Source organism: Tupaia chinensis, unplaced genomic scaffold, assembly GCF_000334495.1.
Source record: "Tupaia chinensis unplaced genomic scaffold, TupChi_1.0 Scaffold000146_1, whole genome shotgun sequence".
Lineage (NCBI taxonomy): Eukaryota > Metazoa > Chordata > Mammalia > Scandentia > Tupaiidae > Tupaia > Tupaia belangeri.
Window position 1 is genome coordinate 14,916,670 of NW_006159616.1, and position 21,594 is coordinate 14,938,263.

Here is a 21,594-nt window from a genome sequence, read left to right on the forward strand (position 1 = left end):
GACGAGGGCCGCGCGGAGGGGGCGGGCCAGAGGCGGGAAGTGGGCGAGGTCTCCCGAGCTGGGCAGGAAGTTGGGGGCTCCCGGCGCTCAGACCTCTCGGTTTCAGCGTTCTTGCCGTCCGCAGCACCCTCTGCTTCTTTCCTGTACGGCAAGACCGGGCGGCCAGGTGAGGACTCCAAGAAAGGACGGCGCGGGTTTTTTCCATGCTTTTAGGGCTTCTTTCCTCTAGAGACTTGGCAAACCTCCCTCCGGGCAGGCATCGACGGCTCCTGAACGCGGCCCGGGGTGCCGATGGCCGGCGGTCCTCACCGAGCCTTGGGGCGAGGAGGGTGGTGGGGGCGCGGCGCCAGGCCACCTGTGGGGCACCCGATTTCTTTGGACCGGGAGGGTGTGGATCAACATGTGATTGCGGAGTTAGCCGGGTAACTGCACTCAAAGACCAGGAGTGGCACACGCGAGCCTTTTATGACAGCCGCGTGGGCAATGGAAGGAGCTTCTCCAGCAGTAACCAAGTGGGAGGTCTTTGGGAAAGGTCGAGACTTAACCCTGAGGCTCACTAAAGCCAGGCACTCCAGAAATGGAAGAAGAGTCAGGGAACCAAGATGCCCAAGAAACTGCAGTTCCCCCTCCCCCCACCAGCCCTCTTCCACCGGTGGCTCAGCGCCTGCGTGTCCCGCTCACCGCCGCTCAGTAATTAGCAGTGAGTAATACAACTTCGAATAGGTGACTATTCTCGAGGGGACTGCCGCAGAGCAGTTGGGTAATTGGGAAACCCTGCAGGCGACCTCGCCAAAGTTAGGCAAGAGCTGCTCGCTGCTCCCCGGCTGGCCACCACTGTCTGGCCCTGATCAGACATAAAAAGGATGTACAGTATTTTAAGGAAGCTTCCTGTTCACAGTGAGCTCGGTGGCGCGCACTTCCCAGCTGGCGGTGTATCCATTAGTCGGCTTGCCTTCGGGGCACACTTGGGCCCTGAGTTCTTGGTGCACCGTTTTGGCCCCTGGTTAGGGGTTCAATCCAGGCAGTTAAAAAGCTGTGAAGACTGGTAGTCAGACCAAGCCTTCTTGTCTGTGCTCCCTAAGCTTTAATGACTAGAAGATAGTTTCCTTTCCACGTTAAAGATAATGAGTTACATTTTATTTTTGTAATGAATTGTTGTTTTATGTCACTGAAGTGAAACCAAAATGCTGAGAGGCTCTGTAATAAAGATCTTTTTCAAAATGTGTCTGAAATCTTATAAAGTAAAACAATGGTAGGAGTGGGGGATTGGCTGGAAATGCCCAAGGGAACCTTCTGGGGTGATGGAAATGTTACAGAGGTATATACTTTGCTAAAACTCAATGTTAACTAGAATTTTAAAACTGAACAATTAACAAATTTGCCGTCTTGGAACATTGTAGATAAAAGTAGATACTTTTTTCTTGAATAATGAATAAAACTCCATTGCTAAAGAGCACAACTTGCGGTTGTGCTATTTGGTATCTAATTTTGAAACTTAGTGAGGGAAAATACCATTTGCTGCTTCAGAACATTCCAGAGATGATGTTGGAGGGGAGCCCAGTAAGATAATGGTTTCTGAACACTAGTTCAAAATTCATTTCTTCTCATCCATTCCAGTTCTGTAAATTGATGAATTGCAATAGTTTATTTGGCAAACCCCACTTAGAAAAGTAAAAAAGAGACTTTGTTTAAGAACTCAGTGTTTGCTTTGTTGCTGCAAGTCATTTTTTAAAATTATTTTTTAAGATGTCAAAAAAGCCTTTTCCCTGTAACCAGTATCCTTGTGTTCAAAGAATCTTCCCTCTATTTACAAATCATAGCATTTTGTAACTAAGGTTTTTTTTTTTAATAATAAGGTAAAATGCTCTTTGAAAGAAATACTAAAGATGTATATATGCTATAATGTGACATTTGAAAGGCCTAGAAACTGGTAGTAGCAAAGATCACAGTACACAGACCAGCTCATTACTCCCGATGTCCAAACTCAGCATTCCTAACTGATTAGCAAATAGCTACCACTAGGACATTCTACTGCTACCTCAAATTTTGTTTGATGAATTATGTCTCACTGTTGTACTACAAGCCAGATTTTCCTCCTGAGTTTCCCCTCTATACCCTATCTTTTTGGTCTTGTCCTAGATAGTTTTGTTTGTGACCTTCACATCTGTTCTTCACCATCTATTCTTGGTCATTTTCCATTCCCATGCCATCCCTCATTGTTAACCCAGGACAGTAAGCAGTTTCAGGCTTTCTCTTGAGCCATTCCGCGTGCCATCACACATTAATCTTTCCGATTAGATTTGATTTCTCCCTGGCACACCAAATTTTAGGCCTTTCCCTCCCCCACCCCCCAATACAACAAGACTTGAATGACTGGAGTTGAAATCCTTCCAGAACTGACCCAATCTGCCTTTTTTTCTCTCCACCATAGGGCGTGTATACTTTCTAGAGAGAGATAGAGACAGGAAAAGTGAGAAAGTCACCCCCGAGGGGATAGCCATACCACAGTCTGTTTTTCAAATTCTCTTGAGATTTTGGCCATGTACACACAGGCACCTAGCGTGATTCCCAAGCTGCAGTGTCCAGGACTCAAACCACGGGTGGCCACGTGGGAGTTCAGCAACTTAAGTATCATGCCACCTGCTAGCTCCTTCATTCTGCTTTTTAGAGACCAATTTCACTGCTTTCCAGCAGACTTTCTCACTTTAATCAACTTTCCTAAACCCAACATGTAGACCAGTGCAGATTCTTTCTAGTCCAGGAACCCTTGGACTTCAACCCTTAAATGAATGAGTAAATGCTGTGTTGTGGTTTATGGAAAATGTGAACTGTATGTTTCTCAACAGATTCATCATGTCTATTCTCAAGATCCATGCCAGAGAGATCTTCGACTCTCGTGGGAACCCCACTGTTGAGGTTGATCTGTATACCTCAAAAGGTATGTGTCCACCTTGGTTTCCATAGTTCCTTCTATACTCCGTGCTAGAATTTTCTTCAACCAATAGGACTGTAGGTAAGGAAAAATCTGCTACAGTAAAATCTCTTCCTTTTGGTCTAGGTTTGATCTAGGTTGCAATTCCTGACTGAAGGGTCAGGAGATTATAACACATGGAGTTCTTGTCTTGCCCCTTCTGGGTATTTGAAACAGGTTGGCTCCTTGGTCAGTGAGGTAGGGATCTATCCCCTTCTGGGTATTTGAAACAGAACAGGTTGGCTCCTTGGTCAGTGAGGTAGGGTGTAAGATGATACCTTGAGACCCAGTTCCTACAAGGGCCCCTCACAGCTTGCTATGAGGGAGTATAAGCAAGTATAATTATAGGCTCTTATCCCTGTGCCCAGAAATCAGTCTTAAACCAAGGATCAGAGACAGATTTTACCTTTCTTTGTGCCTTGAAATAGTCTAGAGGTTCTTAGTTTCAACTGGCTTTAAGTTCCCATTAAAGAAGTTTTTCTACATAAAAAGTAACAGAATGCTTAAAGCCCACCCCCCCTTTTTTTTTAAAATTAACATTCGGGACGCACCCCTGTAGCCCTTTGTTGCCTCCAGCAATGTCTTGACTGTTTCATAAAAGGGACATAGTGTGTGAGGCTGGAGAGGAGCTATGCGCACTGTCATTCAGGGGTTCCAGTGCACAGAGACCTGCCAGTCAGAGCTGAGTCACTGTCTGAATCAGAGGCCTGGCAGAGGAACCGCAGCCCTTCCCTTCCTGCCCATCCCTCCCCCAACTCCCCACTCCCAGGAAAAGAAGCATCCTTGACTTCATTGGCCAGAAGTCTACCCATGTTCTGCCTTTGGTTGCTGGTGATGGGGTACTTTTCTAAGCACGTGCCTTATGGTGAATACCAAGGGTTGTCGCAGGATGCCAAGAATGTCCCTTCACCTTACGTGATCAGCTTGCTTGGCTGGTGGGTAGATATTAATGGGTTTGAAACAATGACTTGAGCTAATAAACATCGTTGGAAGGGAGTATTTTTTTAAACACTCTAAAATGGTCAAAAATACTTGACGAAATTGAAATGAACAGAACTTTCCATGAAATGATGCATTTGTTAAGAGCCTTTCATCTTTTCCTCTTTCTATCTTTCATTAACTTTTTTAGAGCTGTTTTAGGCTCATGGAAAAATTGAATAGCAGGTACAGAGTTCCCATGGGCCTTTGCCCCCTGCAGACACACACTTAGCCTGCCTCCTCATCAATATCCTGCATCAGAGTAGTGCATTTGTAAAAGTCAATGAACCTATGTGCACCCATCATTATTACCCAAAGTCCGTAGACTTTGAGCCTCTTGCTTTTATCTGGTTTCCTAATCCCATGCATGTTGGATGTGTAGGAAGCCAGGGTGGGGTTAAAGGAGGTGTATCGTGTATATCACATGCAGTCACCACAGATGCAGCATGGAACACTAACAGCATTCGATTCACGAGCTTGGTTGATTTTCCCTTTGTTCTTTTGCCTGCACACCCACCAGTTTTCACATACCTCAAATGGGGAAATTTCTTACAATGTGAATTAGCTTTAAGAGATTGCCTGCACTTCCTGCTGCCCTAAACCTGTCTGTCCGTATGTATCTGCAGCACCTTTTCAATTCTGTCGTGCCTTTTCCAAGATTGCCATTTTTATGCTGCAGGTAGTGGTTTAACCAGACTGTTTCTGTATTTGCAAGATTGTGTGATTTGGTGCTTGTGTCCTAGTTATTAAAAGTCTGCCTTTTATTGACCTTACTCCTTTTTTCCTGAATTCCGTTTTTCAGTTTCCTGTTGGGTAGAGAGAACTTCCAAAATAGCATTTATCATTGTCGGAACTGAAGCAAATAACTACAGAGATGCTTTTGAGCCAATTCATTCCTGTTTTTGTCTTTTAACTTTGCCATCACTACAAGAACATCTTAAATCTCTAAGCTCACATTATTTATTGGGCAGTGCTGCTGGGCATGGTCCACAGACCAGCTGTAGGGCACCAACTGCAAACCTGCTAGAGACACATCTCAGACACATCTCGGACCTTCTGTATCAAAATCCGCATCTTAACGAGGTCCCCAGGTGGCATGTGTGCACATTAAAGATTGAAAAGCTCTGGTCCACCAGATAATGTCAAGGTTATGCCGCTGGATTCCACATGGCCAACTGCACTGTTCTAATCCCTAACCTGGTGAAAATCATGCCAGATGTATGTGCATCCATGCCTAAAATCCCAAGAGGAGAATGGAGGAGAAGGGACTGGCATGGCCATCCCCCCGGATGCTGTCTCACTTTTTCTCTCTGTCACTCCAGTGAGCCCATACACCTGTATACCCTATAGCAAAAAAAAATAAAAAAAAAAATTGAAAAGCTCTGCTTTAGAGCATTTGCCTTCAACTAGAGAAATTCATCACCTGTCATATAGTCTGCAGTACAGGATCATAAAAATGGGAAGGGCAAGGGCCCAGTCTCTGGTGAGCAGTAGCACAGTCCCCGTAAAGCTGGAAGCTTCGTGGCCGACAGCAGGCTCTGATCCCTGGGTTAGCTTAAAAGCACAACCGGATATACATACAAGTACCTAGGGCCCCGAGGATCTAGAGGGCTGGGGAAAGAAGACTGCTATGTGTTGGGACCCTCTCAAGGGTACTTTTTTCTCCCCTCCCCCTTTCTTCCCTCTTTCATGTACTTGCTATCATTAAAAGAAAAAAAAAAAAAATGAGGGCCAGCAGGTTGCATACTGGTTGGAGCACTGGACTCCCACATGGCCAACTGTGGTTCTAGTGTCGGACTCAGTGACTTCAAAATCACACCAGCTACTTGTGTGTGCATCCCCAAAATCCCAAGAAGAGAATGGAGGAGAAGGAATTGCAGCATGGCCATCCACCCTAAGGGATGATTTCTCACTTTCTCTGTGTCTTTCTGGCGAGCACATGTGCCCTATATCAAAAATCCCTCTTTAAAAAAAAAAAAAAAAACCATGAAGGGCAGGGAGAACAGGCCTTTGAATCACTCAATCTGTAGAAGGAATAACAGATGCCATCTGTGTGTGGGAGAGAACTAAGCTTATTGTCTAACTGTATTTCTTTTTTTTTCTTATTTTAAAAAAAGTTACTTATTAATATCTTTTAATATGACCAGAGAGAGAAAGGGAAAGTGAGAAAGCAAGCTGCTAGGCCTGGGACTTGAACTGCAGTTGCTATGTAGTAGTCTAGCACCCTAACCACCCCGCCACCAGCCAGCTCCTAACCATACGTCTTCATTGCTCCTATTTTTTTCTGCCTCTCATCCAGGTCTCTTCAGAGCTGCTGTGCCCAGTGGTGCCTCAACTGGGATCTATGAGGCCCTGGAACTGCGGGACAATGATAAGACTCGCTACATGGGAAAGGGTAAGACTTGGAACCGCAGCTCCCTCTGGAGCAAGGCTGCAGCCCAGCCTCCCACCTCCAGCCCCTCTCCAGGCTCATCCCAGATGCCTCCTGGGGTGGGCCTATTCGTGAGGGTGGGAAAGCTGATTTAATTCATAATGTCGATGGGGAGCCATGGGCTAGCACATGGACGAGTTGGAGAAGTTGGCTTATTGATTCCAGATCCCTGAGCCAAAACACTCAGGGTGAAAGGTTTTAATGCTTGTTTCTATTACAGTTTGTTTCCAGTATGTGAAACACTCATGGCTAGGTCAGAAAACCCAGGACAAAAAGAAAGCCTGTTAACTGAAAATAAATGTCTCCCCCTTCTCCCAGGCAGCCTGTAGGCCCTCTAGACTATCAACCTCTTCAAGGGCCAGAAATAGCTTAGGAAGGTCAAGCTAATGGTCTGTCATTAATGGTGACCACAGAGGAGTCATTAAGATTTAATTTTTCTGTTGACTGATTCACAGAAATATTGGTGTGTGGCAGAACCAGCCCCAGTTGACTCTATCAGATTGACTTGCTAACGTTTGTGCAGCTTTCACCCTTCTCTGGGTGGAACCTGTGGCCAAATTTCAGAAAAGCAATTTCAGTTTGTTTTCGAGGTGGGCAGATAATCCTGCTGAGGGTGGGGGATGGGGACATTGGTTCTTGGAAAGGAAGCAAGAAAACTTAAAACGTTACCATAGTTTGTGGCCCTTAAGAGGGCCACAGTACATAAACAGATACATGGCATATTTATGGTATTAAAATTTCAGGGAAAGGGGTACAATTAGGAAACATATTTTTAAAAACTGCAAGACAGGCGGCAGCAATAGGAGAAGGTCAGGAAGGGCTGGGGAGGCAGTGATTTCGGTCCTGCTCAGGAAGTACAAAGCGGTCTCTCCACTGTTACCCATTACTGTTGTGTGCGATGGCCTGGATAGGGACTTACCGAGCATAGGACAGTGCTGTGCCTTGACAGTTCAGCCAGCATGGTGGAGGTTGGACCCTGGTCCCTGAGATGCTGTCCTCTGTCTTCCTCTCCCTCTGGTTCCTCTATTTCCTGTTTTCTTCTGAATCTCTTTTTCCGTTCTCTGTCCATCTCTGCTGGGCAGGTGTCTCCAGGCCCGTTAAGTATATTAATGAGTTCCTGGCACCAGCCTTGTGCACTCAGGTAACGCATCAGACAGCCTTTAGTTCCTGTGGCTGGTGTTGGTGCATGGTCTTGCACACTAACCTCCCATGAGTTCGCTCTGTGTGTGGTGCTAACCTTTGGGGTCCTGGGTAAGAGCGCTCAGACTGGGTCCAAAAGCCCTTTGATTCTAGGAGGAATGGGGGCTGGGGATTTTAAAGAGGTCCAATGGAAGGTCTTTGGGCTCCTGGGTCACCATCATCCGTACTCTCCAGCAATGCTGCTCAAGCCTGTTTTTAAAAAATTTAACCTCAGTAATTGATCTGATTGTTCCTTCTAGGTGTCTCAAAGGCTGTTGAGCACATCAATAAAACTATTGCGCCTGCCCTGGTTAGCAAGGTAGGACCTGCCTCCTGACCATGAATGCATATTAATGCTACCAGAGCGTCTCCAAGCCCAGGGGGTTTCCTGTTTATGGAAGAGCTCATTCTGAGAGCTCCTGAAGCCAGTTGGATTCCCTGGCGTGCATGAAAATAACTCATGCATGACGTGATCCTAACCCACTTTCTCCTATGTGTCCACTTCTGATAGCACACGGAACTAGGTTAGAAGGATAGGAGACGGTCAAAGGGCCCTCATTTTCCCCTGCATCTGTTCTTTACCTCTGAGAAACTCAGACCCAGATTTAAGAGCAGCTCTCAGGAGTGTTGGAAATAGTGTCCATGGTAATTTAATTTTTCAGGAACTTTGGAGTTAGCTATATTTCTACTGATTTGATTTTTTTAACACTGTAATTTTTATTAAGTAAAATCTTGAAATCGCAGTATGTCAAGTAGATAAAATACAACTGCGATGGGTAAAATCGGCCTGGGAGACCTAACAACGTAACTTAGGAGTTTTTTTGTCTCCTTTTCTTCCCTACGGCCTTTCCCTCCATAATGCTTGTGGTACCCCACATTGGTAATGGTTTGAAGCCTGTCTACAGAAGCTCTTCAAACCACAGCCTCTGCTTGGGTGTGGTCCCTCCTCTCCTTGACTTCTTCCTGTACCGTGATGGACAGTGAAATGCCCTTTTTGTCTCTATTCCCAGCTTGCTTATTTTGGCCCAGCCATCGTGCCACTCTGTAACTGGTCCCTAGGCAAAATTTCTTATGACTGCTTTGCCCACATACACCCTCTTCCAGTCTCCCGGGCATCCCCACACCTGCCTTGTTCTTTGTCCCTTTCACCCGTACGAGGCATGACAGCACAGTGAGCAGAGCTTTCCTGGACGTTTTTAAGGGAAGAAACATTTCAACTTTAGTATTAGTGAGGACTGGCCTCTGAAGCCAACTATTTGCTATTTTATTAAAACAGACACCAAATGTTCACCGCATGATGGCATCATCGATGATTTTGTATTTTAGTTTTTATATCAAGAACATTATATAGAGAATAATGAATGCATTGTTATGATTGAATTATGAGGGTTTTTATTTTGTTTTAACTGCCAGGGGGACACATGTGCTCACCAAAGAGAAAAAGTAATCCCCAATGAGGTGTAGTCATGCCACAATCCTTTTAAGAATTAATTTCAGGACATCCCTCTATTACTTATAGTCTCACTCAACGTACTCATTTTGATCAGTCATTCAGATGTTTAGCTAAGTGATTTTGGATCATACCTCTCATCAGAGGTTGAAGATCTGGCCATCACTGGGGTGAGGCCAGAGTGACAACAGAGCCTACCTTTGTATGAATAGCAAGCTTTGTTATTTATTTATTTCCCCAAAGAGTCACATTTCATTGTAGTAGTAGCTTACCAGCATGTCCCAGACAGTTCTGACTTGTGTAATGTGACTTCTGACTCCTTGGGTAGGCTGCCATCTTCATGACAAGGGTTATGCGTGGAGCCTCCACATCTGTTTGCCTATTGGGTGGTTGTGATTAAAGCAAGAAAAAGGCAGGTTGTGTTTCTCCGTTGTTTTTGCTCGTTCACCTCCCTCCCGTTTTTGTCTATAAAACAAACAGCAGAGAACCAATTTTGACTTTGCACAGTTCCCAAGTTTTATAGACTCCCTGGCAGGCAGGTTGAGTAGCACCTGTCCTTCCCCGACCCTCATACTCCCTCTCCCTTGTAGAAACTCAACGTCGTGGAACAGGAGAAGATTGACAAACTGATGATCGAGATGGACGGAACGGAAAACAAATGTGAGTGGCCAAGGTGCAATCTCCACCAAAATGATTGTCAAGTCTCATAATACTTTTTTAAAAGAATTATTTTATTAATTATTATTATTTTTTAATTAGACCACAGAGAGAGAGAGAGAAAGGAACTCCCAGGTCCAGAACTCAAATCACGGTAGGCCATGTGGGAATCCAGCACCTCAACCACCATACCACTTGCCGGCCCCTCATAAATTCTTTAAAACTTTGAGGTAGCCTAGTCACAGCAGCATGTGCCCGACACACTGCCTGGCAGGCTGAGCCACATGAGAGACCACCAGATTTGGTTCCCACTCTACCCTAAAACCCTATAGTCTGAGGCAGGAGGATCACAACACAGCAAAAGCCTGTCAGAAAAATCACACACATATAAACCCCACCAGAATGAATGTCACATTATCTCGAACAACGAACTAAATTGTGGTGGTCAGTGTTGTGATGATTAAATTGGCTGGATCCCACATTGCTTACTGAGTGGTTTGAGTCCCAGATCTGGCTTAAAAAACACCAGGTATGGGAACCAGCAGTTAGCGTAATGGCTATGTCGCTGGACTCCCACGTAGTCGACCGTGGTTCGCGTCCCGGACCCGGTGGCTTAAAACTCATGCCGGGTGCATGTGCATGCGTGCCCAAGATCCCGAGAGGAGAATGGAGGAGAAGGGATTGCGGCGTGACCATCCCCCCTGGGGGGTGATTTCTCGCTTTCTGTCTGTCTGGTGAGCACACGTGCCCTATAACAAAAACTTCTCAAAAAAAAAAAACACCAGGTATGTGTGCCTACCTGTATGCATGCCCAAAATCTCAAGAGGAAAACGGGGGAAAAGGAATCGTAGCATCGCCATTCCCTCCACACCCCCAGCGTGCATTTTCACTCTCTCACTCTCTCTCTCAGCAGTGCACATGTCCCATAACAAATTACAAAAACTGGTAGAGTGTGGTCATTTTCTGTTTCTTCGCCTCACCTCAAGAGACATGTTTTTAAAAATCAGGAGCATAACCAGGTGATAGCGGCTTGTCTATATGGTCACTCAAAAGAGGTTTTCTCTTTATAGTAAATAAGGTAATTTATAGAATTTGCCAGAATTAATCCACCAAAAAAGGGGTGTTGTCTTGGGAGTCGAGGCAGATGGTTCCCCATGGAATACAGCCTGCATCTGTGTGGCAATTAGGAAGAAATGGGAGGAGACATGCAGTGCATATAGTGGCAACTTGGAGGAAAAAAGCTGGCAAGTAAGAAATAGCTTCATTGAACTCTGTTTTATTGTAGCTAAGTTTGGTGCGAACGCCATCCTGGGTGTGTCCCTTGCTGTCTGCAAAGCTGGAGCCGTTGAGAAGGGGGTGCCCCTATACCGGCATATTGCCGACTTGGCTGGCAACTCTGAAGTCATCCTGCCAGTTCCGGTGAGTGGCTGAGTGGAGCTTCCCAAGCAGGGAGTTACGGTGTCAGTTTTCTCGTAGAAACCTGAGACTTCTATGCCCCAATCTCTTAACATGTTCAACTTCCCAGCACAGCAGAGAAGGGTAGGCTCTAGAGGGAGGTCTAGGCCTCATAAGGCTCCTTTGTGCTTGGCCGAGCATGAGTTAGTGACTCTGCCTAAGGTACCTTATTTGGATAGAGGGGCAGGGTGACAGCAGTTAGTTTCTTGTTAGAGTGTGAACATTGGCCCACGTCATAGCAAGTGCTTTTGATGATAAATATTGCAGTTACCAAGAGAGGTCTGGCAAGCCTTTCAGAGCCACCTGGCCCCTCTGAGCATTACTTGAGGACTGCGTCTTGGCTCATCTGTGAGCCGGGTAATTGGATGCAGGAGGCCCACACTCCACAGGTACCCTAGGCTGAGCACCAGGCTTCTCCCTCTGCCTTTCCCCAGGCCTTCAATGTGATCAATGGCGGCTCTCATGCTGGCAACAAGCTGGCCATGCAGGAGTTCATGATCCTCCCCGTGGGTGCAGCCAACTTCAGGGAGGCCATGCGCATTGGAGCGGAAGTTTACCACAACCTGAAGAACGTCATCAAGGAGAAATACGGGAAAGATGCCACCAACGTAGGTGACGAAGGCGGGTTTGCTCCTAACATCCTGGAGAACAAAGAAGGTAAAGGCACCGGGGGATCCCCTGGGCTGTTCCTGCACCAGGCCTGTCTTCCCCACCTGCTGCTTTAACAACACGATCGAGACCCTGCAAACAGTGAAGTCTGGAACTTCATTTCAAGGACTTCACAAATTCTTTTTTCTTTTCTTAGGGAGTGAAATAGCTATGGGAAGGCTTTGAGTGGGTGAAGCATTTATTTATTTGTGATTTTTAAGCCACCATGTCTGAGACTGGAACCACAGCCGGCCATGTGGGAATCTAGCACCTTAACTACCATGCCACCATCTGGCACCGCACAAATAATTTCTGTGACTTCTGAATACCTGAATGCTGGTTGCAGCATAGAGAGGCAGGTTTATTCCTGCCAAGGTGTAGGTTTGAAATCTGCTCTGTGTACAGGAAGATGCTTATTGTTCAGGATAGGACTAGTAACTTTTAATAAATTCAGTTACATTCTCTTTTTTTTAAAGAGATTTTTGCCATAGGGTGTGCGTACTTGCCAGAGAGGCAGAAAGCGAAAAATCAACACACACACACACACCCGGGGGGGAAATGGCCATGCCACAGTTCCTTCTTTTTCAGTCTTCTCTCAGGATTTTGGACACACATGCACACTCGACCAGTGGAAGTTTTAAGTTGCCGGGTCTCGGACTTGAACTGTGGTCAACCACATGGGAGCCTAGCAATGTAACCATTATGCAATCTTCCGGTCCCTCACCTACATTAATTCTTAAAAAAAAAAAAAACTTCTGCTTAATTTTGATTTTCTTTGAATCCTTAGGCATAATTAAATGGACAATTCCATAGAGGGTACAGAAAACCAGGATAGAAATTATCTTCTGCAGAGTTCTTTATCTTAGAAGGATAAATCGTTCTTACGAATATTTCTGTTGCCTCAAGGATATCTAGGGGAAAAAAGAAAATATTCATCCTGTTCTTTGGTTCAGCCATATGAGATGGCTGATATTCACCAATTATTTTTTTATTTAAAAATGTCCATTTCAGTGGATGGTGTAATGGTTATGTTGCTGGACTCCCACGTAGTTCACTGCGGTTCGAGCGTGGACCCAGCAGCTTAAAACTCACGCCAGACGTGTGTGCGCATGTGCCCAAAATCCCAAGAGGATATTGAAGGAGAAGGGATTGCAGCATGGCTAGCTTCCCTCAAGGCTGATTTCTCACTTCTGTCTCTCTGGCAAGCATACATGCCCTATAGCAAAACTCTCTAAAAAAATAAATTAAAAATTTTTTTGAAATGGCCATTTCTCATAGTTTAACAGCTTGAGGATCCTTGGTGTGGAGCAGGGGCCAAGGGTACCAGGTAAGGCCAGGCCTGAGCCAGAGCTCCTGACACCACAGCCCAAAGAGTGGGATCTTGCTGCATGGCTCCTCTTCCACTGGCTTCCACTCAGCTCCCAGTCTCTACTATTTAAAGCTTGTTCCTCAGTACAGCTGATCTCAGCTCACTGTCAAATGTGTCTGGACAGCACAGCTGTTCTGGGGACTATATTTAGGGACATTTGTCCGTGAGGAAGCCTCTTTTCTTAGAGTCAGTACTGAGTTCCCTCTTGGTGATGCACCGGGGGCCCTGACCAATGGTTTCTTGACCCAAAGTAGAAGAAAGTAACAGGTGTCATTAAAACAGATGGTTGATGGGACCAGCAGATAGCATAATGGTTACCTCACTAGACTCTCAAGGTCAACTGCAGTTCAAGTCCCGGACCCAGTGACTTCAAACTCACATGGGGCGCATGTCTGTGCGTGCCCGCCCAAGATTCTGAGAGGAGAACGAAGAAGGGATTGCAGCATGGCCATCCCCCGGGGTGTGTGTGTGTATGTGTGTGATTTCTCACTTTCTGTCTCTGGCAAGGTCATGCACCCTGTGGTCGAGATGGTTGACCAGATGGTCAAGGCCAGGGCACTTCTTGTTCTTTTGTTAGTTTCTGTTTGACAACTATTGCGGGAGAATTGATCTTCACTACCTGTTATCAAACTTGTTGCCACTATCTTTCTCCAGCCCTGGAGCTGCTGAAGAATGCGATCGGGAAGGCTGGCTATTCTGACAAGGTTGTCATTGGCATGGACGTGGCTGCCTCTGAGTTCTTCAGGTCTGGGAAGTACGATCTGGACTTTAAGTCTCCTGATGATGCCAGCAGGTACATCACACCCGACCAGCTGGCTGACCTGTACAAATCCTTCATCAAGGACTACCCAGGTGAGTGCTCTGGGTGCTGTGGCCCTTTCCAGCCACCCGTCATTTGGCAGGGCAGCCACAGCACCTGGGCGGCTGATGATGGCTGTAAGAACGAACATGGAGCAGGGGCTGTCTCTACACAAGTCATCCCTGGGGCTTTGCCAGGGAAGTTGCGTTCAGTGTAGCAAAGGAGTCTGAGAAGGTGGTCCTTCAGGTGCTAGTCACAACACTGTATGATTTATTGCTCTGTCCTATTACAGCAACCACATAGTGACACAGTCTGCAGAAGATAATTCCTGTCCTGACTTTCTGTGCCCTCTATGAAATTGTTCATTGAATTATGCCTAAGGATTCAAAGAAAATCAAAATTACACAGGCACGAAACCAAACCTTGAGAATCATAGTAGCCACTTGTTAAACTATGTCATGGGTCAGGCCGACAGGTAGCATGGTGGTTAAGGTGCTGGTTCCCCCATGGCCAACCACAGTTTGAGTCCTGGACCTGACAGCTTGAAAGTTGTGCCAGGCATGTGTGCATGTGTGCCCAAAATCCCAGGAGGAGAATGGAAAAGGAATTGCACATGGCCATATCCCCAAGAGATGATTTCTCACTTTACCTCTTTCTGTCTCTGGCAAGCACATATACCACACCCTAAGGCAGAAACTTTAAAAAAACTTAAATGGTATAATGGGGCACTGGATTACCACATGGCCAACCACGGTTTAAGTCCTGGATCCAGCTGCTTGAAACTTATACCAGACACAATCACAATCAGACAGTCAAACAGCGAATCAAACAATCTAACTAACTTACTTGGACCGAGGGTGTTGGTGTGTGTGGCTTCGTGCCCTGCTGCAGGAGTAGGTTGGTAGGGCAGGTGTTTGTAGGAGCTGACCTGGGAGTCCCTCTCGTCCTGTGAGCAAGAGAGGAGAGACCAGGTATGCAGATGGAAATGAAGCTCTTGAGTTAGCGCCACTCTTCAGGCCGCGAGGATCGCACCTCATGGGCCTTGTCTCCTCTCCTTAGTGGTGTCTATCGAAGACCCCTTTGATCAGGATGACTGGAATGCATGGCAGAAGTTCACAGCCACTGCGGGAATCCAGGTGGTGGGGGATGATCTCACTGTGACCAACCCAAAGCGCATTGCCAAGGCCGTGGGTGAGAAGTCGTGCAACTGCCTCCTACTCAAAGTGAACCAGATTGGCTCCGTAACCGAGTCTCTTCAGGCGTAAGTGTTCCCCGGGGAGCGGTTTTCATGCAGTAAGGGATTGAGAATCAAAACGAGGGTTCCTTCCTTTGGGGCCAGGAGTCCTGCTGCCTGGAACTCGCAGTACTCTGGAATTTAACAGGATTCACCCTTGATGTCGGGGACTTTAAATGTCAGTGATAGCATCAGCAGGGGCACGCGCCGTCACAGCCCTGGACCCACCTGGCATAAGCTCAACTGGTACAGGGTGTGTGAAGGGCTCTCAGAGAACACTGGTTTCTCTCCCCTGCAGGGAGGCAGAACCCAGTGTCCAAGCCATGATTAGGAAATGGTTCGGAGGAGAATGGGGGGTGACATTTTTGTTGTCTTCCCTGGTGAGCTCTGTTGTTTCACAACAAGCTTCACCTCCTGTCCTGGCCCTTCCATTGTTTTCTACCAGCAATGAGGAATTCTGGGGCCAGAAAGTGGGCTCATGCTGACTGAGCTATTCCTGGCTTCCAGGTGCAAGCTGGCCCAGTCCAATGGCTGGGGCGTGATGGTGTCTCATCGTTCTGGAGAGACTGAAGATACCTTCATTGCTGACCTGGTGGTGGGACTCTGCACTGGGCAGGTAAAGAACTGCTGAGAGAGTGGGACAAGCAGATGGCATAATGGTTACATCACTGGACTCCCACTTAATCAACTGAGGTTCGAGTCCCGGACTCGTGGCTTAAAACTCATGCCAGGTGCATGTGCGTGTGTGTCCAAAATCCTGAGGAGACTAGAGAAGGGATTGCCGTGTGGCCATCTCTGTTGGGAGGCAATTTCTCACTTTCTCTCTGTTTCTCTGGCAAGTCTACATACTCCATAGCAAAAATCTCTCTCAAAAAAAAAGGAAAGGAAAGGAACAGGAACTGTTGCGAGTGAAGGGTTCTCCTTATTTCATTTCTTCTTTCTGACCTTAACTTCCTGAGACTACACCAGATCACTTGGTGGGGTGGGGAGTTCTTGTTCAGCTTGATAAATTAAGCTCTTAGAAGTGGCCGTGGGCTCTGTTTGCTCATGTACCCTGTGGAACTGCCACGGTGTATGAGTCTAAACACCATGGGGTGGAGATGGTCCTGTCTGGATGCTTTTAGCCTCCCTAAGAGCCTCCACCACGCCTCAGATGCTTGCTTGAGATTCCTTCACTCTCCACTACGAGCAAATCTGATCTTTCTTTTCTCCATCTAGATCAAGACTGGTGCACCTTGTCGGTCTGAGCGCTTGGCCAAGTACAACCAGCTCCTCAGGTAAAGACTGCAATGCAAGGCCCAGAGGGCAGCCACTCGGGGTCTGCACTGAGTGGGTGGCACTGCCTCACTGGGAGCTCCTGGCTGTGGGACTCGTGTAGGTGGGGCCTGCAGTGTAGGGAGCCTGGATCCTAAGTCCACCAGAGCAGAACAATACTGCCATCTCCTGGTGGAAGAAAGAAGTATTAAAATGTTTATTTTTCAAGAAATAGCAAGGGGGGGGTATCCTTCAAAGGATCAAGGAGAATATGTATCACATTAAAAACTACGGATGGATTTCATTTCCATTTTTTGTGGCGCCAAAATTAGAGGGTTCAAGAATAAATTGTACTGGGGCCAGTAGATGGGATGGATGGTGATTAAGGCACTGGGCTCCCACATGACCAACTGCAATTCGAGTCGCAGACCTGGCAACTTGTTTGCACTTCCCCTCTCTCTAGTCAGATTAAAATAATAATATTAATTAATTAATTTAATTAAAAGTAGCCATTCTTTTAAAAAAAAAAAAAAAAGAATATGTTGTACAGACTAAAAACTTCTTGGTCCTCAGCTTCCTGGGAGGAGTGGGGCTATGTCTGAGAAGATTTACTGTGCTGAGATTTACTTTCTTTTTCCTTTCTCTTCCCTCTATCCTTTTGCTTCTCAAGAATTGAAGAGGAACTGGGCAGCAAGGCCAAGTTTGCCGGCAGGAACTTCAGAAACCCCCTGGCCAAGTAGGCTGAGGGCAAGTGACCCGGAGGCCTCAGTGACTAGGCGGCTAAGTAGACTGACTTCAGGCCGAGTGTGCTCAACCAGCACTTACAGGGCCTCTGGTAGTTAGTGCCCCTCTCCTAGCTCTGTGGTGCTCATGCTGCTTCCTTAGAACTCTGACCACCTGGAACCCTGCCGGAAACCCTAGCTCTGTAATCATGTGATTGGCCCAAATCATTGTTTTTCTCCCCTCGCTTCACACCAAGTGTCTAGAGCCACGTGCACCTCCAGTGTAATCTCCGAGGGGGCCACAAGCAAGATCCCCAGTGGTTTTGTGTGCAAAAATAAAAAGCCTCAGTGACCCATTAGAACACGGTGTGCCTGTGTGTATATTGAACAACTGGGGACTGTGCATCTGTCTTTCCTTGTGTGGTTGGTGTTCCCAGGGGTGGGCCTGCAAGCGCTGGAGGCTTTGTGCCATGACAGATGGGTTGAGGAGAGAGGTCTGTTGAGGGCATTTGCATAAGATGCTGGGAAGAGCCACCAAGGCAAAGGTAAGAGGAAGCATGGGTGTCACTTGAGGGAACTGGGGTGAGAAGAGCATCTGAGCTGGGAGGCAGAGTAAATCCAAGTTTGTACACCTTAGTTGAGAGGAAATACAAATGCAGAGAATGAGAATGTGTTTGGGGGGCCGACAGGTGACATGGTTGTTAAGGGCGCTGGTCTCCCACAAGGCCAACCACAGTTTGTGTCCCTGTCCTTGCGGCTTGCTTTCTCACTTTCTCTCTCACTCTGCCCCTCTCTGGTCAAATAAAAACAAGTAAATGAATAAATGAAGTTAAATAATTTTTTTTAAAAAGAATGTTTTCTTTTTGTTTTTGTTTTGAGAGGTTTTTGCTATAGGGCGTGTGTGCTCGCCAGACAGACAGACAGAGACATAGAGACAGAAAGCGAGAAATCACCCCCTAGGGGGGATGGTCACGCCACAATCCATTCTCCTCCCGGGATCTTGGGCATGCATGCACACGCCCCCGGCATGCGTTCTAAGCCACCGTGTCCGGGACGCGAACCACAGTCAACTACGTGGGAATCCAGCGACATAGCCATTATGCTAACTGCTGGTTCCCAAAAAAGAATGTTTTCTTTTTTACATCATAATTCCCACTTTTTGCTGGGAATTCCCAGCAAAAAGGTAAGCCAGTCATCCTGGGCAAAAGGAATTTGAGTTCCCTGTTCCTAGGAAAAACTAAAAGTGATTACAAGGCATTGAAAGTGAGATAAAAGACTGGAGGTGTTGGCCCATAGGCCACTGGTTTAAAGAAGCCATATCTCAACAGTTGATGGGTTTGAATCCCACCCTCAGCAGCTTGAAAAACTGCCCATGCCCCAAATCCTAACCAAAATGGAAAAGGGACTGTTTTGAGGGGTGCTTACTCCCTCACCCTCTTTCTCCAGTAAGCGTACAAGCTCTCTGGCATAATTTAAGAAATAATTCTGTTGTTGCCATCTGCCCCTTGAAGAGGTTTCATTTACATTTTTTCCTCCTAAAATAACTTGATCAAAGTGTCTCAAATTATGTGGTTTAATACATAGGGAGCTAGGAGGCCTTCTTGTGGACATTATTTTTCACTGCTTATTTCTATTGGGATTTAACCTAAATGAATCAGTAGGAAATAAGTATGTTAAGAATGGGCCTCTGGGACCAGCAGTTAGTGTAATGGTTGTGTTGCTGAGCTCCCATGTAGTCGACTTGCAGTTCAAGTCCTGGACCTGGTGGCTTAAACTCATACCAGCGCATGTGCGTGGATGCCCAAGATCCTGAGAAGAGAATGGAGGAGAAGAGATTGTGGCGTGGCCATATCCCCTTGAGGGACGATATCGCTTTCTGTCTCTAGCGAGCACACGAGCCCTATAGCAAAAACCTCTCCAAAAAAAAAAAAAAGAATGGGGTTCTGTGGGACTAGCAGTTAGCATAATGGCTATGTCGCTGGACCTTCCATGTAGGTGACCACTGTTTGAGTCCTGGACCCAGTGGCTTAAACTCACGCCAGGCACGTGTGCGTGCGTGCCCAAGATCCCGAGAGGAGAATGGAGGAGAAGGGATTGCAGCGTGACCATCCCCCCTGAGGAGTGATTTCTCGCTTTCTGTCTCTCTGTCTCTGTCTTTCCGGAGAGCGCACGCGCCCTATAGCAAAAACCTCTATAAAAAAAAGAATGGGCTTGTGTGGTTGTGGGACCTCAGAGGGCATCCTGGATGAGATGAGAGAAGATGAGAACTCTGGAGCAAGGGTGAAGCTATTGTTTACAGGTAACTTCAGCCCTTTTAAGACATTCCAGCAGATTCAGTCTGACTTCCCAGGGTACTGAGGACAATTCCTTATAGTCTGCTGATTAGTGACTTCTTTTGTTTGTTTTTGTCATAGTATATGAGCCTTCACCAGGGAGTGGGGGTGAGGAAGAACCACGGGGGTGGGCGTGGGGCGTCCATTCTGCAATCCCTTCTCCATTCTCAGAATTTTAGGCAAGCACGCACATGTACCTGGAGTGTTTTCTCTCTGTTTCGTTTTGCCATAGGGCATGTGTGTTCACCAGAAAGAAACAAAGAGGGAAAAATAAAAATCACCTCTCCCCAGAGGAGATGACTATCATGCAATCCCTTCTCCATTCTCTCAGGATTTGGGGCATATACACACATGCCCAAAGTAATTTTCAAGCCATTGGGCCCAGGACATGAACCAGCCACCTTAACCTTCACACCCTCTGCTGACCTAGGAGCCTAGCTGGCAATGAATTCCATGCTGAGGCCTGTAGGTGTGGCTGAGTTAGCTCTGAGCAGCGGGGATCCCAGCCTCTGCTCTCCATGGTAGCTGCAATTGCTGACAGCGCAGTGTGGTGTGGAGAGCGCAGAGCTAGACTCCATGCCTCTAGATGCTGGCTCTTCCACTTAACAGTTGTGCTCCAGTTTTCCCATCGGTAAAACGGATCCAGTAACAAGAGTAGTTCATGGCCAAGTACATACAGTGAGTAAATTATCTACTCAACTCGGGCTCCCACTCAGAATAAAATGATTAAACAACCAGGCACTGATAAACTTACCTCCACAGAAGAGGTTCAGGACACATGGGAAGGGAGGAAGGTCTTTAGTACATATAAAGTCTTTGGGGTCTTATTAAAAATGCAGATTGGGACCAGGAGGAGGCATAATGGTTATATCGCTGGATTCCTATGTAGTCGACCACAGTTCGAGTTCCAGACCCAGCAGCTTACTCTCACACTGGGTACGTGTGTATGCATGCCCAAAATCCAGAGAGGAAAATAGAGAAGGGATTGTGGCATGACCATCCTCTTTAGGGGATGATTGCTCACTTTTTATCTCTCTGTCTCTGTGTCTCTGGCCAGCACATGTGTCCTATAGCAAAAAATCTCTCACAAAAAAAAAAGTCGTATATAAATTTCAATTTCTGGGGCCAAGAAACTGCAGTGTAACAGCTGGACTCCCATGGGGAGTCCTGGGACCTCCCTGAGCAGCGTAGTTCTGTGTGTGTCTGTGATCCAGGCTGGCTGGCTGAATTAGGACATGGAGACCCCATTGGGGTTGCCTGTTTTTCTTTGTTCCACCCTCTTTCATGAAAGAAAGAAAATTTCAATTTCTGGGTGTTTAGGAATTGGAAGATGGACATGGCCTGCCCTCTCAGGAGGCAGTGGCCATTCATGGCAGCTGCAGTCCCACCTACTGCTTCCTTGACACACCTGTGCAGACCTCCAAGGCTTCTGAGTCTGCAACCCCTCTTACGTAGTGTCTTCTGTAGGCGATAGCTTCCCAATTCTTCCCTTTTCTGTAAACATCCTCTGTCCTCAAAGAATCACTAGTCAGGTCCTCTCAGGCTTCTCTGCCACTGACAACTGATCTCCCAGTGCGAGGACTCCCTTCAACAATCGAACTGTTCAGGTCGCCCAAACACCGGACATGGGGACAGTACCACCTTCATCTGCTCTTGCTTGTCAGCTCTAACAAGAGGCCAATCTGTTCATTGGGAGTCTAGCTTTTTTAGACTGATCTTGCTGCAAAGTAGGAAGGCTTGGTAATCAGGGCTGCTGTCCACTGGGACCAGGAATGACAGCAGATTCATTTGGATATGTGACCTAAGACAGTAATTAAACCTAGGCACCCCAGAGGTGAGAAGTAAGCACATTAATTCAGGAGCAATTAAAAACCCTCCATCAGCACCCGTGCACAGTCACCACTGGCTCTAACTGATGACTGTCACCTTCAGGCTCTCTCTTTTGGCCACCAGGTAGCTGCCATGCCTGCACATTTTTCAGGAAGCACACTCGGGCCCAGGGGCAGCAGCTTTACCAGAATCTCAGTCCTTCTCAAAGGCCCTGATGCTACCAGGGAGAATTACTGCGCAAGACAGAGCTCTAGTCTTTACCTTGTTTGCTGTTTTTACCAGAG

General features: G+C 46.8%; 1 protein-coding gene across 1 annotated transcript; it reads left to right on the forward strand.

Annotated features, from left to right (window-relative positions):
• Nucleotides 1–20: 20 nt before the first annotated feature.
• Nucleotides 21–17,509, forward strand: ENO1 (enolase 1). Its single transcript, XM_014586591.2, has 12 exons — nucleotides 21–166; nucleotides 2,847–2,938; nucleotides 6,249–6,344; nucleotides 7,820–7,878; nucleotides 9,600–9,669; nucleotides 10,952–11,085; nucleotides 11,556–11,778; nucleotides 13,793–13,990; nucleotides 14,997–15,198; nucleotides 15,679–15,787; nucleotides 16,390–16,448; nucleotides 17,096–17,509. The coding sequence occupies exons 2-12, from the start codon at nucleotides 2,854–2,856 to the stop codon at nucleotides 17,163–17,165; spliced, it is 1,305 nt and encodes a 434-aa protein (XP_014442077.1). The 5' UTR covers nucleotides 21–166; nucleotides 2,847–2,853; the 3' UTR covers nucleotides 17,166–17,509.
• Nucleotides 17,510–21,594: the final 4,085 nt, after the last annotated feature.